Below are 16,327 nucleotides of genomic sequence, written 5' to 3'. Positions count from 1 at the left end.
AAGTCTGGAAGGAACTTTGGCAAACTCCTCACTGGATGAAAATAAAGTTATTTATCTAGCTTGTGCATCAAAGAAAGATCCTAACTTGGGAAAAACTCCTTAAGAAAGGCTTCATTGGCCCTTCCAAATGTCACCTATGCGGCTCACATGAGGAAACGATTGAACACTTGCTCAACCTCTGCTCTTTTTCTGCTAAGGTGTGGGACTGGGTGGCCTCAAGTTTCTGACATAGCGACAAAGACAGTCTCAACATATCCAACACTCTAAAAAATTGGAGGAAGAACTTCTCAGAGAATGAGATCATCAACAAAGCTTGGATGCTAGTACCAGGCTTTGTCATTTGGAATGTTTAGAAAGAATGCAATAGGTGGATCTTCTTAAATAAGGCTAGCGAACCCCAACATATAATCAATCAAATTCTAAAATAGATTAAAGAAACAGTTAAGAGCGTTTTAAAGTCAATTCCCACGAATCCTCCTCTGCCTCACGAGGAGATTATTATTCTTAATTTGGGTCTTCAATCCATCAATCCTCAAGGAATAAGGAAGGAAGTGAGAACAATTAACATAAGAGCCAATGGATGGCAGCCCCCTCGTCAGGGCTTCTTCAAATTAAACATTGATGGAGCTTCTAAGGGCAATCCAGGGGAAGGAGGCTTTTGGGGGTGCTATAAGAGATCCTCAAGGGCACACAAAATACATCTTCCATGGCCACTTGGAAAAGGGTACCAATAACTTGGTTGAACTTCTGGCTTTAGATCAATGCTTGGAAATCTCGGTGGAGGCAAATTTACAGAATGTTATCATTGAAGCATATTTGGATTTGATCATCAGAGCAGCCAAGAAGATTCACAATGGAACTTCGCCAGATAAAGTGTCGAAGCACTGGAAGCTGCTGTAGGTTTTTCATCGTATCCACTCTCACTTTCAGACCCTTAAAACGATTAGATTTGTTCATGTTAGAAGAAAGGCAAATATGATTGCAGATGGATTGGCCAATGAAGGTGTGGCCAATAAGGACAGGGACTCTCAATATGCATGGGAGTTGTTACTTGAAGGGAAACTGCGAGAGGATTGTTTCATCTTGGTAACCAAAGATTGGGAATTATGGAGGAACAGTGCTAATCGAAGGGATTCGGGTGATAGAAGTGAGGACGATATCACCTAATTCGTCCTACGATTTTGGGATATGGTTGCTCTCCACAACTTTGTTAACTTTTGGATGAATGAGGAAGGTTTCAAGTCGGACAATGACACAGAACGAATTGCCTGGTGATATTTGGCTCAGCGGGTTTCTGTTGGCGACTCTAGGCGGAAGGCTTAGCAAGTTCTACAAGAATGTTCTGGCTTTTTCACGAAACCACGAACTCAATACCATAAGTGGTATTTCGCACGGGACTTAGATGGATTCTGGGATTTTGACAGGCGCATGCGATTCCATTCGGTGGGTAACACGTGGCATCGAAAGGTGAGAGAAAACTACTCTCATCGTGCGGTTAACCTCCGCGCTTCTCGTCCGTGCAATATCCCCGATGACCGTTGGATCGGGATTATGTATTCGACAGCTGAGATGGGTCATGCTTGTTGCCTTAGGGTTCCAGATCTGTTTCTATTTATTGGACCTAGTTTAGAGTTGCGGTCGAGTCTGTTTGCGAGGGGAAGTGGGGTCCACTGTGGGTCCCTGTATGGGCCCCGGACTTTCCACAAAACCATGGACACAAAACCCCAAAACCTTATGTGGCACATCGCGCGGGACATTGCTGGTATCTGGTATTGTGGAAGTGTTGCAGTAGGAACCACTTTGAGCTGTTTGTAAGAATCTTGTAAGCTTCAGTCCCTGGTTTTTTGCCGCCCCTGCTGTCTGGGGCACTCTGTATATTATGTAATTTGATCAGATTAATAGAAGGTTCGTCTCTTATATATATATATATATATATATATATATATTATGTTATATTGTCGAGGTATATGCCATTCGATATAATTTTCAGAATATTTGTCTTGACCTTTAAATTCAGAAAGTAGAGTGATTTAGGAATGCTAGTCTCACTTCTTTTCAAATATAGAAATAAAATGTTAAAGATTTCTAATTAATCTTTTCTGAAGATCAAATAAACCATATAATTTTTTTGTATATATATATATATATATATATATATTCTTAACAAAGTGACAAAATTTGTCATAACTCAATTATCAAACCACAACCACCAACCAAAACAATCATTACCAATTGTTGAAATTTACTATATAAAAGAGACAGAGTGTTACTCTTCCTAAATGAGACAGAGTGTTACTCTTCCTAAATGCCTTTGAGTCTTCCCCATTCACTTATTTCCTTACATCTAAAAAATCTTACTCGTATAAAAACTATATTAAAACATTAAAAATTCTAAAATCATATATATTATAATTATAATTTATATATTATAATTAAAACATTTCAAAAATACATTTTTAATTAATTTAATAAAAAATTATATTATATTATATACACCTCATTTACCTAATTCAGTGTAAGTTTAAATCCGAACCGAACCAGGCTTAACAATGGAAATTAATAGTACCTTGCTGCAAGCATTAAGTTTGTTGACAAAGCAGCGTTGTTGTCAATAGCCTTGTCAACAACGCAATGACAAGTACACTCTTTTTTAGTCCTTCACGAAAAGACTAGAGTCTAGTCTAAATGTTCGGTATTTTTAAGTTTTTATTTAAAATTTACAGATGTAGATCAAAGTCTAGGAGTTGAAGAATAACTTCTTATTATAAACAAGAAGCTTTGTCATGTCATAAAAGACGGTAGGATATTAAAAGGTAGCAAAAGGTAGTCAAGAACAACAATACTGTGACTATACATGCATTTATACTTCTAGTTATGATGATTAGATTTTAGATTCCAGAGTCTCCACCATTATATTCTTTCTACCATTATACTCTAAGAAGAGGAAAATTTATTTCTTATAAATTTAGTAATATGGGTAATTTGGTAACAAAAGTATAAGAAATTTGGTTTGCAAGTTAAAAAAAAGCTTATAAAAATTGAAACAAACACCTCATCTATAGTATAATTTATTCTTATTTTTATTTTTATTTTATTTTTAATCATAATTTTGAAAGGATAAACCTAAATCATTGTGTATACATTAAAATAAATACAAATGACAATTTTGTTATCTTTTATTATATGTCATAACATATGATTATGGAAAATGATAAGGTTTTTTATAATTAATAAGCTAAAATAAGAATTAAATATTATTTTTGCGATTTTATTATATAAGTTTTTGATAATTAAAAGGTTAAAATAAAAATTAAATGCTTTTGCAATAAAGAATTTATGTCCAGAATTTAGATCCAGCAAAGCAAATTTAGGTCCCGAATTTAGATCTAGCAAATCAGAAAAGTATTAAAAAAAATTAATATGAGTAATATAAAAATACTTAATAAATTTGAGATTAACAATCTACACTTAAAAATTAATAATTTACTAAAATTATATACGAATCTTACTCATTTGTATTAGAATAACCTCTAACATATATTGTAAAAATCTAAAAATACAATCATAACTAAAATTTTGAAGTACAATTATAACTGAAACATGAGATGATAATATCATCATGACACAACTAAATTAACACTCAAGGAGGCGCAACGGCCAATGTGTTGAAAGCTGCAATATTCATAACGGTATCCTGAAACTGCAGGTGGGGTATTGGGCTATTTGAACAAATTGTCATATATAGTAAGCATTTTAAATTCCATTCAACTAGTTTGAGTACTCTGCCCCTCTTCTTCACTGATCATTACTTGGTCGTTTGCTCGCTTTCCGCCATATAACCTGAAAAGATGAAACAGAGACATGCCAGACACAAATACCATGCACAGAGCTGCTAAGAATGCGTTAATCATTCCCGCTCCAGTTTTGAAGCAATATGCCCCAAAAAACATGCATGTATTGAGCCACCCAAATTCTTCCAGTCCCTGCTCTGAAATATACGCTGCTTCTGCAGTAGATGCTGCTGCAGCGAATATAACATAAGCCATGGCCTGCTCATTGCATAAACTTCATAATAAGAAAACAGAATACCACCCAATGTCATTAATGAAAACAACGATAAAAAAAATTTAGAGAATTTTTCACTAAATTAATATAATAAGAGATCTGAGATTTTCACAGTTATTATTGGATTTGTAATTGGTCAAATTTCGGATGGTTACTCTATCCATTATCAAAAACCAGATATAGATGGAGTACCCATCTGAAAAGTTAAGCACATTACAAATCCAACACACAATTCTCCTGAGATTTCTAACAATAATTAATATAATGTTGAATGTTTAAGATTTTCAGCTGATATTACCTGATCACAACAAAATATTGCCCATGCCAATGACTTGTTCAATAGTATATTTTGCCTATACAGACTCACAAAGCATCTTAACCCTTGTAGAAGCGAGTATACTGCAACAATTCCATCTACAATGACTAAGAATCTGGATTCAAAACAAAGAACCCACGTCAATATTATTTGCCAGGCACCGTTTCCAAAAATATTTGCATTTCAAGAAACCAATAAAAGTTGGATCTCTACCAGTACTGCAGAAACGAAATAATATAAAACTCACATTAGTGTTTTCAGCAACGTGAAGTGGGCGTGTCTCTGTATTCCTCCGCCGAAGTCGCGAGTTGCAGACGCAGTTCCTATACTGATTGCTGAAACAAGAGCAAAAATCGCCACAGCGAAACGCAATATCCCTTCTGTTATCCTCAGTCTCTTGTCCATCCTGGGGATTGCATTCTTGTGAGGAGAAGGGAGTACATGGAGTACAGGCCCACAAAGCCTGCTAACTACACAGCCGATGTGCTTCCTCATTTCAATGCCAATGTGTAGCTACTCCTCTCCTTTCCTTTCACAGAGATGGACAAATAATGTAATGCCATATACTAGTGAAGCCTGGAAACTTATATAGATATATATTCAACATCAAGATGACAAAATGTGGAAAACTTACACGGTTTAATAAAAATATTATGCATAAATGCATATCATTAGGGCAAAAAAATCAAAATGACACTGGAAATTTATACACTTTAAAAGAATTGTTATTAATGCATTCATATTTTATTTAAAAGAAAATTGAAAATGAAGATGACCCGGTCTTGATTATTTAAACAAAAATTCAAAATGCGGATGACTAGGTGTATATTATTTTAAAATTTTCAAAATGAAGATGACTCGGTGTAGAAACTTACATATATAAATTTAATGATACAAAATAATTGGTAATTTTTTTTAATATTTTTAATGGAGTCGTCTATAATGCGACTTTTTGGAGATTCCGGTGACGGAATCCGGCGGAAGAAATTGAGGTTAAATCTTGATTTGTTGCAGTTAAAATGGTTTTTTAACTGCATATTTGGATTCAGCACCCTGAAAAACCCCTGGGACGCTTTCATTGTGCAGAAACTAGCTATCAAACTTGCGATTCCAATAAATTCCTGCCGGATTTCGACCGGAAAAACCCGCCGGAAAGACTTTCAAAAAGTCTCGTTATAGACAACTGCATTTTTAATGGGAAAATTAATTTTAAGTTTTAAAATTAAAATTATTTTTTTGAAAAGAAAAATTATTGCTAAGATAAAAATTAATTTTCATAGATTTTACAGTAAAAGCTAGGTGTATGTCCATTCTCAAAAAATTATAAGATGAAAGGTTTTGTATCTCAAAAATCTTAGAAGGGTTGAAGATGAAAAATATTTTATGTTAGAGAGAATATGATTAGTTTCGGTGCTAAGGTTCTGCATTAGGGTTCCATGATGGGACGTGCAGGAGGGAGCATCGCTCCCTCCAAGCAGTCATAGAGGGAGGCAAGGAAGCAGGAGGAAAGCATTTTAAAAAACCGTTGGAAAAGATTTTAGAAGCAAGAGGCAAGGAGATAGTTGGAAGAAATGATTTCCAGGATTAGGAAGGAAATCAACGGGAAACAAGTAAAGAAAGGGAGAAGGGTGGCGACAATAGAAAAACGACTCCTACAAAAACCATGAGAGTCTGCAAACCCAAATCGAGCATCATTCCCTGGGTCATACTGAGTGATCCAGCGATTCAAGCGCACAGGGGCCGTATGAAAGAACATGCAATCATTTTCAAGTTCATGGGGTTATGGCCAACGGAGAGAGCATTACATATCTGGATCAGGAACCATTGGAAGCCAAAGGGAGAGATACATTTACATCTGGCTTCTAAGGGCTTCTTCACAATAGTGTTCGCAAGCCTAGAGGACAAAGACAGAGTGTTTGAATGGGGGCCTTACTTCTATGCTACGACAGGACTCTACATGCAGCCATGGATGATGAATTTTGTTCCGGAACGTGAAACATTTACATCCGTACCGGTTTGGATCAGACTATACTCTTTACCTTTGGATTATTGGCAACCAGAATCTTTGAAAACCATAGGCAATAAGCTGGGGCATTTTCCGAAGATATCAGAGGCAACGCTAAAAGGTAAATATACCTCCTTCGCCTGAATATGTGTGGAAATGGATCTATCTAGAGCCCTTCTGGAAGCAATAATTTTAGAGGTATATGATGAAGAATGGGTGCAAACAGTGGGCTATGAGCACATACCATTCAGATGCCGCAAATTTCATGAACACGACCATCTATTCAGAGACTACCCAACAAACAACATGAAAGGCATTGGGAAAACCTCTTTGGACAGACATCACGAGGGTTTCACCAAGGTTGGGGGCAAAGGGAAAGGGGGCAAACGGTCACACAAGAAGCATAGTGAAGACAGACAGACCAGACACAATAGTTTCAAAATCCTAGAGTAAGTAGAGGAGAGCGTAGAAATAGTGCAAGACACGGAAAACGCAGTTAAGGAGCAGGATATGGAAGCTGAAATGGAGGATATCCTAGAAAACAACCAGTAGAAGGAAGAGCTACAAAGCTGCATGAAGATCAGCAAGGACCATGAAATGACTTCAAGTGAGGCAGGAACGGAGGACCAAGAACTACAGGAGATTCTAGACAGGGAAAATCTAGATCTAGAACAATTTCTGGAACAAGGAAAGAACAAAGGAGTGGACTCCTTACCAAAAGAAGATTATGATCGAGTTCAAAAACTCTTTCTATGGAGGGCACAATCTAAAGGAACTGGTGCAAAAGAAACCATGAAAGCTAGGAGCAAAGTGGGGTCAAAATGATGGATAACTCTCAGGCCCAATTTCCAAAGAACTCAGGTAGGAAAAGAGAAAGGAAAAAACTCTAGTGCCTTTCTTTCAGAAAAAAAAAGGAGGCACTAGACAGCTAGGCAGAGATTTAGAAGCCTTCCAAGATTTCATCATGAACATGGGACTAGTGGACACCGAGACAATAAATGGAACCTTCATGTGGAACAACAAAAGGGGAGGGGCTTCTTAAGTGGCTTCAAAACTTGATAGATTTATCATCTCTGAGGATCTCTTCCTCACAGTACCAGCCATCACAGCGTCCATTCTGCCCTTTGGGGGTTCGGATTATTGGCCAATTCAGCTAGAAGCTACCTTTATGGGCACTCCGAGAAACAGACCCTTCAGATTTGAGAATGCCTGGCTCTCCCACCCCAAATTCACTAGTAACATTGACAAATGGTGGAAAGAGGATCAAAATATTCAGGGTACTAAAATGTAAATACTGCAGCAGAGACTGAAATATATTAAATCCAAACTTAAAGCTTAGAACAAAAAGGAATTTGGCGATATCCTCAAGGCTAGAATTGAGACGGAACATAAACTCTAGGAAAACAATCAGATTAATATCATAGAGGGCTTCAATGAAGAGAGGCAAAAGCTAACTAATTCTTTGCAGGAAGAATGGGAGGATCAATACTTACAAGAGGAAACCTTCTGCAGGCAAAAATCCAGGATTCAATGGATCAAAGAGGGAGAAAGAAACACTAAGTTTTTCCACAAATCCACTATGGCTGATAGGGCTCATAATAGAATCACAAAGATTAAGGATTCTTAGGGTGTTGAGCTTGTCTCCCACAAGGACATGGAATCAAATCTAGTACAACACTTCTCTAATATTGCTAAGGAGCCAATGGAGGATAGATCTAGGTTTATTAATTAGTTCACCCAATATATCCCCAAGTTGGTCGCTAGAGAGGACGACCACAATCTCAACTGGCCAGTCTTGGAAGGCGAGGTTAGTGAGGTGATCAAGGAAATGCAAAGTGGAAAAACACCAGGCCCGGATGGATTCAGTGTTGATTTCTTCAATGCCTGTTGGGATACAGTCAAACATGACATCCTCGAGGTTGTGTAAGACTCAAGAAAACACAAAGAGGTTCTGAAAGCACTGAATGATTCCTTCATAGCTTTAATCCCCAAAAAGGAAAATGCTATGACTCCGGATGGATTTAGACCAATAGCCTTATGTAATGTGGTGTATAAAATCGTCTCCAAAGTGGTATCCAATAGACTCAAGCCCCTACTACCTTCCCTCATCTCGAAAGAGCAAATAGGCTATGTGGAAGGATGACAAATTCTCAGCAACATCATCCAAACACGTGAGGTGGTACACTCTCTCAAAAGCAACAAGCAAGCAGGCATGATTATTCAGTTGCACATTGCGAAAGCCTATGAAAAACTCAACTGGTCCTATATCAGAGCTACTCTGAAAGCATATGGCTTTGAGCAAAATTGGATAAGATGGGTTATGGCACTAGTCACCACGCCCAGTTTTTCCATTCTTCTTAATGGAGCTCCTTCAAATACATTCACACCTTCCAGAGGGCTCAGACAAGGTGATCCACTCTCTCCTTTCCTCTTTGTCCTCATGATGGAAGGGCTAGGCAGGGCAATCAAAATGGCAAATGTTGAAGGTCGAGGGGATCAAGCTCACCCCAAATGGAGAGGCTAACACTCATCAACAATTTGTGGATGATACTATGCTGCAGGGCATACCCATAGTCAAGGAAGCAAGGGCAATCAAAGATATCTTAAATGACTTTGCTATGGCAGCAGGTACAGAGGTAAGTCAAAACAAGTCCAAAGTATTTTTCTTTAACACTAATATTGCTATACAGAGAAATATTACTAGGATTCTGGGTTTTCAAAGGGAATAATTGTTTTCCAAATATCTTGGCATTCCTCTTACTGATAAAGCTCTCAGCAAGAAAATATGGGAACCAATTTTAAATAAACTTCAGGACAAAATCAAAAAATGGACATGTAGATCTTTAAACTTAGCAGGGCGACTTGTGCTCACACAGGCGGTCTTGCAAGCCATTGCCATTTTCATGTTTGCAACCATCCCTGCTCCTCAAGGTATTAAGCAGTAGATAAGGAACATTCAAAGGAACTTTCTATGGGGTAGTGATCTGATTATCACCCTATGAGTGATTTTAGTTAAATATTTATTGAATAAAGGTATTACAGACTCATGTGTTGGTGTGTGTCTATGTTATTTAGGCAACAGATCGATCAGATTGCAAATACACAGACACCTGAAATGGAAAACAACCAATGAAAATTTGAAGAACCACCCTAATTTTATATGTATAATAAATTGGCTAATCCCCATGATACATAGGAAAAATGGGAGGCGATTTTATCAATAATATAATATGTATATATAATTTTTTTGGCGAATCTATCACCAGATTATATTATCTTGTACAATGATGGAGAATCTTTCACTGAATTATAAAATCTTGTAAGATCTTGGAAAATCTTTTACTGAATAATAAAACATGGTGAAGTCTTGGCGAATGTTTTGTTAAAGTATGAAACCATATATGATAATAAGAAAACATATTCATTAAACTATAATATACTAACATACATGTTTGGAAAAAAGAAACATAATTTTCTCTTCCTACAAACAATGTTCCAAGTTTCAGTGGCCGTGTTTGTCAAGGTTCCTACAATACACTCTTTCATATCCTTCTATTAGTTTTGATAATATTCCACAACAAAGTTCTTGTAGGTGTTGATATTGACAACGAGTTCTGTCAAGGTAGGAGAGATTAATCTTTTCTCTACAACTTTTCTCAAGCTACCACTTGTTTCAAGTTATCAAATTTCTTTTTTATTCCGTAGACTCCAACTATGAGATAAAAAAATAAAATAAAACACATCAAGTTTGTTTACCCCAATACGCCAACAAGTAGCAAGCCCCAACTATATTATATAAGAAAGTATTAGGTATCCCAAAGGCTTGAAGGGGATCTAATTGAAATAAGTGACCATTGTGAGAATCCTTCCAATCAATATATGAATATATAAATGTAGATTTATTATTATTTTAATTGGAAATCTTCAATTAAATAATAAAATTTAATTACGTCTCTCCCAATCTAAATTGCTTATTAGCATAATTCACTACCCTCATAGGTCTCGCATTTTTTAACAGCGTTGTAACATGTAGATTAATTTAACAATCTCCAACTTTTAGGAAAATATGGTGTAGTGGCTCCAACCCTTACAGATCATTAGGACAAACTAAGAATAGCACAGATGATGAAGGGTTGTACAAACCAGCTTATTTTTCAAACAACTAATCCAACATCAGTACCTGAGCATTTTCATGAAGATATCATATTGAGAATGTTTGAAAAATGGTGAGAAAGCAGAAAGAGTGATAAGGTTTCATTGTTTTGAATTTTTTTTGTTAAATCAGAATTAGTTAAAAACCAATATTAATGGAGATATTGGTATTTTTTACTAAATTTTGTGAAGTGACTAAATGTAGCTTTAACCATTCACCTTAAGATGTTTTTACAATATAATTTCCTAAGTCTATTTAATATCTTCATTATCATAAAAACCAACCTATATCCATCTTAACTCCACATCTACCACTCTTAGGGGGATGAAATCTATTTATCCCTTTGAGCACTTGGTAGACTGAGAATTAAGATGGATCTAAGATGATAGAATTTCCCCTTTAAATAGTCTATGCTCACATGAATACCATGGTATTACCATGGGTTATCATAAACCTAGAGCTTAAAAATTACTATTAGTAATTTATAAAAATTAATAAAATTAATAATTGATTTTTATTTTATTTTTTATTTTAACCAAGTTAAAATATTTAACATACATTAAATTACAACATCCATTTTTACTCTTGATCCACCAAGCCCCGAGAGGGATCAAATATTTTTTCACTCTATGCTAGTTTGCATATCACAATATTTGATCCCTCTTGGGGCTTAGTAGATCTAGAGTAAAGATGGATCTATGCTGGTTTAATTCCCCCATTTAAATAGGCTACATTCCACGTGAATACCATGGGTCAATACCACGTGCCATTTTTATTTTTATTAATACTAATATTAGGGTTAATAATGTATTTTTGCATGGTATTAATAATAATCTAGTCCATGGTATTTGGCACATAGTATTTTGCCCATAGGTTTGACCTAAATATAACGCATTTTTTGAGTGTCCTTAAATATAAAGTGAATTATGGAGTAAATATAAAAAAATGTTTTTTTTGTTTACCATACCTCTCGTTTATTTATATTTTTATTAATTTATCATACCTCTTTTACAAATATGGTATTTGGCCCATAGGATTCACTTAAATAAAACCTCTTTTTTGAGCCTTCATGGACTAAATATAAAAAGAGGTTTTATTTATTTACCATACGTCTAGTTTATTTATATTTTTATTTATTTACCATACATTTTGAGTAAGCATAAAAAGATGTTTTATTTATTTACCATACCTCCACTTTATTTATATTTTTATTTGTTTACACCCTTGCATGTATATAAGGTGACTTATGGAGTAAATATAAAAAATGTTTTATTTATTTACCATACCTCTCATTTATTTATATTTTTATTAATTTACCATACCTCTTTTATAAATATGGTATTTGGCCCATAGGATTCACTTAAATAAAACCTATTCTTGAAAATTAGGGCGAATGGAAGGTTGTAACTCCTAATTTCAAGGGATAAATTTACCTTTTTCACCCTCTCCCTTAAAATAAGGTGGGCTATTTGAGGCGATTTGTAAAAATGTACTATGATACAAAATATTCGCCCACTAAAAATTAAAAACCCCTTAGTTTCGCCTAAGGGCGAACATTCGCCCCTAAAATTTTCCATGAAAACAACAGAGAGATACAGTAAGCAAATATAAGAACACAATAATTTAATAAGGAGTTCACCCTATCCTCCAGGGCTACGTCTCTGGTCTAGCTCTCAGTGGTGGCCTTCTTTTATTGTGTCTTAAAGCAGAGAATTACAATGAAGGAGCTCAATGTGAGTCTCCTGAACAGAATTTGCTTGGCAGGGTGGTTCTTGGATGCCCCAAGCCACTAGAGTACACAGACTCTTTTCCTTACTAGCTCTGTGACCTTTCTAGTCTTCAAGGGAGAGAGTCCAATGTGGTGCTCAGTCTGAACAGATCCTCTCAGGGATGGCTTGAATCTCTCAAGCTCTCTGGTGCTTGATGCTGCCTTTGGTCAGCTCGGCCCTCTGTCTTTCGTTCTGCTTTGCTTCACTGTCTTTCCTTTCTCTGTTCTTCCTTTCTGTGTTCGGTCTTCCTTTCGGTGTCCCATCCTCCTCTTTTTCTGCTTTTCCTGTGCATGGCTTTAAGGCCATTCGAGCTCATGGTTGTTCGCTTCCCCTTCCACTTCCGTCGGTTCGCCTGCTACAACTTCGCTTGGAGTTCCCTATTCCGGCATCATCATCAGACTCACAGGGAGTGGCCACATGTCCTCCTGTAGTTGCGCCAACTTGCTTCATCGGTTCAGTTTTTCCGTTACGTCGTGGAATGAGTCTTCTGCCACCTTGGCAGTCAAATCGGACATCAAATTCTTATAAATCGCGGCTTAATCCTCCCTATCGATTCCGCTTTCCCATCGGATGCGATCTCAGCCATTAGATTTGGGGCCTTCAAATCCGACGCCATTCGCACATTTCGCGCGGTTGACTTGCTCGACTTTTAGCGCGTGATTAGCGATGGTTTACTGTCTCCTCTACTTGCCATTTGTCGAGCGCTGAGTGGAATCGCTTCGTTTTCGCCAATTCCACTTACCACTTGAGGGTGCCCCTGATTAATACCGCCGGTTTTTGGAGCACGGGTCCTGCCTTAACCTTTAGCCTTTTCCCCACAGTTTTCCTGGCTCTCCATGCGACTGAGTGCTCGGGGCCTCTCCTTCTCGAGGGGTTTTGCCTAGCGATGCGCGATAATCGTGCATCAAAATCTGCCTCTGTTTCCCGATCCGGGCTTCCCAGGGGCTAGTTTCGCCTCCTGCGTAGTCTCCATGGGCCTCGGTCAGCGCGCTTTGACCGAGGTCCTCGTCGCTCCACGCTGGCTGCTAACTGCCACTGTTCAGAGGTGTTTTTGATCGTTGTTTCTTAATTCTTTGATGTCTGTCCTGACCTGATACAGTGATGGTCCTTTTGACATTTTTTCATGGATCCAATTCGGATCACGGCCTAATTCCCACTGAAAAAAATTTGGACCCACCAAAAGTTGTTTTTCAAGCATCGACTAAGTGAGGGTATTGTTTTCTCACTTGCCCAATCTCAATCCACTTTGCACTGCTTGGCTTTGAACCTTTGAGCCCTACTCTGAGGTACTCAACATCTCCTCTGCGTGTCGTTCTCACCTTCCTATCTAGCACTGTGTCTCCCTGCAATTCATTAAGATATTTAGGTAGCAAGTCATCGATAGAAGGCAATTGAATCTGCTCTTCGGGATCCTCAATCATTGAAGGTTCAAACAATCTCAAGCAATCTGCATTTACGACTGAGTAGATGTGCATGTAAGCTGGTATATCAAGGCGAAAAGCATTCTCACCAATCTTCTCAAGTATTTTGAAAGGTCCATACCTGATAGGTTTTAGCCTTTTACCTTCACCTTACATCTTGTCCTTGCTGTATACAGCCAGACTTGGTCACCAACTTGAAAACTATGCTCCATCTGATGCTTGTCATGCCTAGCATTATATTTGGCTTAGCTCTTTTCCAGTTGTTCCTGTACTACCTAGTGGATCTCCTGGATCCGTTCAATGAACTTAGTTTCCCTGTCCACATCACCATGTCTAGCAACCATGGTATCTCTACCAAAGAAAAAATCCAAAGGAGACCTTGGTGTGAAACCAAAACAGGTTTCAAAAGGAGATCTTTGTGTAGAAGAATGTTTTGCTCTGTTGTAAGCATGCTGCACATAACACAAATGTTCATCCCAAAGCTTTGGATGTTTGCTGCAATATTCTCTGTGTAACTAGATCATTGTCTTGTTAACTACTTCTGTCTGGCCATCAGTTTGTGGATGCAAAGTTGTGCTTTTCTTTAGTTTGGTGTCCATCAGTTCCCATAGACTTGACCAAAACTTCCCTACAAATTGGGTGTCCCGATCAGATACAATGGAAGTGGTAATCCAAAATGAACCCATACATGTTCAAAGAACAAATTTGCAGTCTGTTCGGTTGTAATCTGCTTACTACAAGGTATCAAAATACACATTTTGCTAAACCTATCCACAACAACATATAGATAATCATGACCTTTCCTAGATTTAGGCAGTCCTCCAACAAAATCCATGGAAACACTTTCCCAAGGGTGAGAAGGTACTGGTAAGGGAGTGTACAAGCCCAGTTTTCGGTTGCTGGGCTTACTTTTAGCACACATAGTACATCCTCTTACATATCTAGAAACTGTCTCTTTCATTTTTGGCCAATAACAAAATCTTTGCAGCTGTGCCACTGTTTTACTTACCCTAAAGTGACCTGATATCAGGGAAGTGTGTGCTTCTCTAATTATCTTTACTCTCTCAGTTTGTGGAATGCAGAGTTTCCCACAATGGTATAAGAGTTGGTCATTTACATGATAATCCAGTTCTTCTACTCTTTTGCCTTGACCCAAAGTTGCATATACATCTTTAAAGTCTATATCTTGAGCATATTGTTCAATGTAGCTTTCATGTAGCACAAAATTATGCTTAAGTATAGTAAATGCATTTATAATGGGTCTAGATAACATGTATGCAACTTTGTTATGTATGCCCTTTTTATATCTGATGACTAGATGAAACTGTTGTAGAAAACCCATCCATCTGTAGTGTCTTGATTGCTGCAACTTAGTTTGGGAGTGTAAATATTGAAGTGGTTGATGATCAATATGTATTACTGTCTCTTTGCCCATTAAGTAATGTTTCCACTTTTTCACACTCTGAACTAACGCATACAATTCTTTATCATATGTAGGATAGTTAACTACTGCAGGATTAAAAGTCTCAGAATGATAACATATGGGTTTACTGTGTTGTGTCAACACTGCTCCCATGGCATAGTCACTGGCATCAGTTTGGATCTCGAATGGTCTTTGCAGATCAGGTAGTGCTAGCACAAGTGTTGTACTAATATTTTCTTTCAAGGTGTCGAAGGCTTTCTGATGTTTGCCTCCCCACTTAAACACCTTGTTCAATCCTGTTAAAGCATGTATGGGAGCTGCAATTGAGGAAAAGTTAGAAATAAACTTCCTCCAATATTGTGCTGCTCCTAAGAAGCTTCTCACTTCTGTAGCAGACTTGGATTTAGGCCAATTTACAATGACTGCCACTTTAGAGGGATCTATCCTTAATTCACCACCCCCTACTATATGACCCAAGTAGTTTAGAGATGTTTTGCCAAATTCACATTTTGAGAGTTTAACATAAAGTTTTTCTCTTTTCAAAACATCTAGTATCTGCTTAACATGCTTTAAATGTTCTTCCCATGTTTTACTAAAAATCAGAATGTCATCCAGATACACAATAACAAAATCATCAAGAAAAGGTCTGAGTACATCAAAGGTCTGAGTACATCATTCATTAATCTCATGAAAGTAGTAGGAGCATTAGTTAAGCCAAAAGGCATAACCAGCCACTCATAGAATCCCTGCTTTGTTTTGAAAGCAGTCTTCCATGCATCTTGTTCCGCAAGTCTGACCTGATGGTATCCACTATGCAAGTCTAGCTTGGTGAAATAAACAACTTCCTTCAATTGATCTAAAAGATCATCTATGCAAGGAAGGGGATAACGATTTTTTATTGTTATCTTATTCAGTGCTCGGTAATCAATGCACATTCTCCACGAGCCATCTTTCTTTCTCACCAAAACGATTGGTGACCCACATGGTGATGTGATAGGCCTGATGAACCCCTTCTCGAGCAACTCCTGCACTTGCTTCTTGATTTCAGCATTCTCTAAAGTTGACAACCTGTACATCCCAATGTTAGGCAATGGAGCATCTTGCTTCAAAATAATATCATGTACTATTTCCTTTTTGGGTGGCAGACCTTTAGGTTCTTGAAACAAGATATCATA

General features: G+C 37.3%; 1 protein-coding gene across 1 annotated transcript; it reads right to left on the bottom strand.

Annotated features, from left to right (window-relative positions):
- Positions 1-3,753: 3,753 nt before the first annotated feature.
- LOC149240738 (CASP-like protein 2BC1) lies at positions 3,754-4,881 on the bottom strand. Its single transcript, XM_089367357.1, is given in 4 exon segments — positions 3,754-3,789; positions 3,792-4,049; positions 4,364-4,496; positions 4,629-4,881. Coding segments are annotated over 4 exon segments (675 nt in total). The 5' UTR covers positions 4,877-4,881.
- Between the last annotated feature and the right edge of the window lie 11,446 nt (positions 4,882-16,327).

The sequence above is a fragment of the Pinus tabuliformis genome, chromosome 8 (genome assembly GCF_031772625.1).
Source record: "Pinus tabuliformis cultivar Carrire ecotype Pingquan chromosome 8, CPIR1, whole genome shotgun sequence".
In the NCBI taxonomy this organism is placed as follows: Eukaryota; Viridiplantae; Streptophyta; class Pinopsida; order Pinales; family Pinaceae; genus Pinus; species Pinus tabuliformis.
Note: the sequence above shows the minus strand (reverse complement) of the source record. Positions and strands in the feature narration are given on the sequence as shown.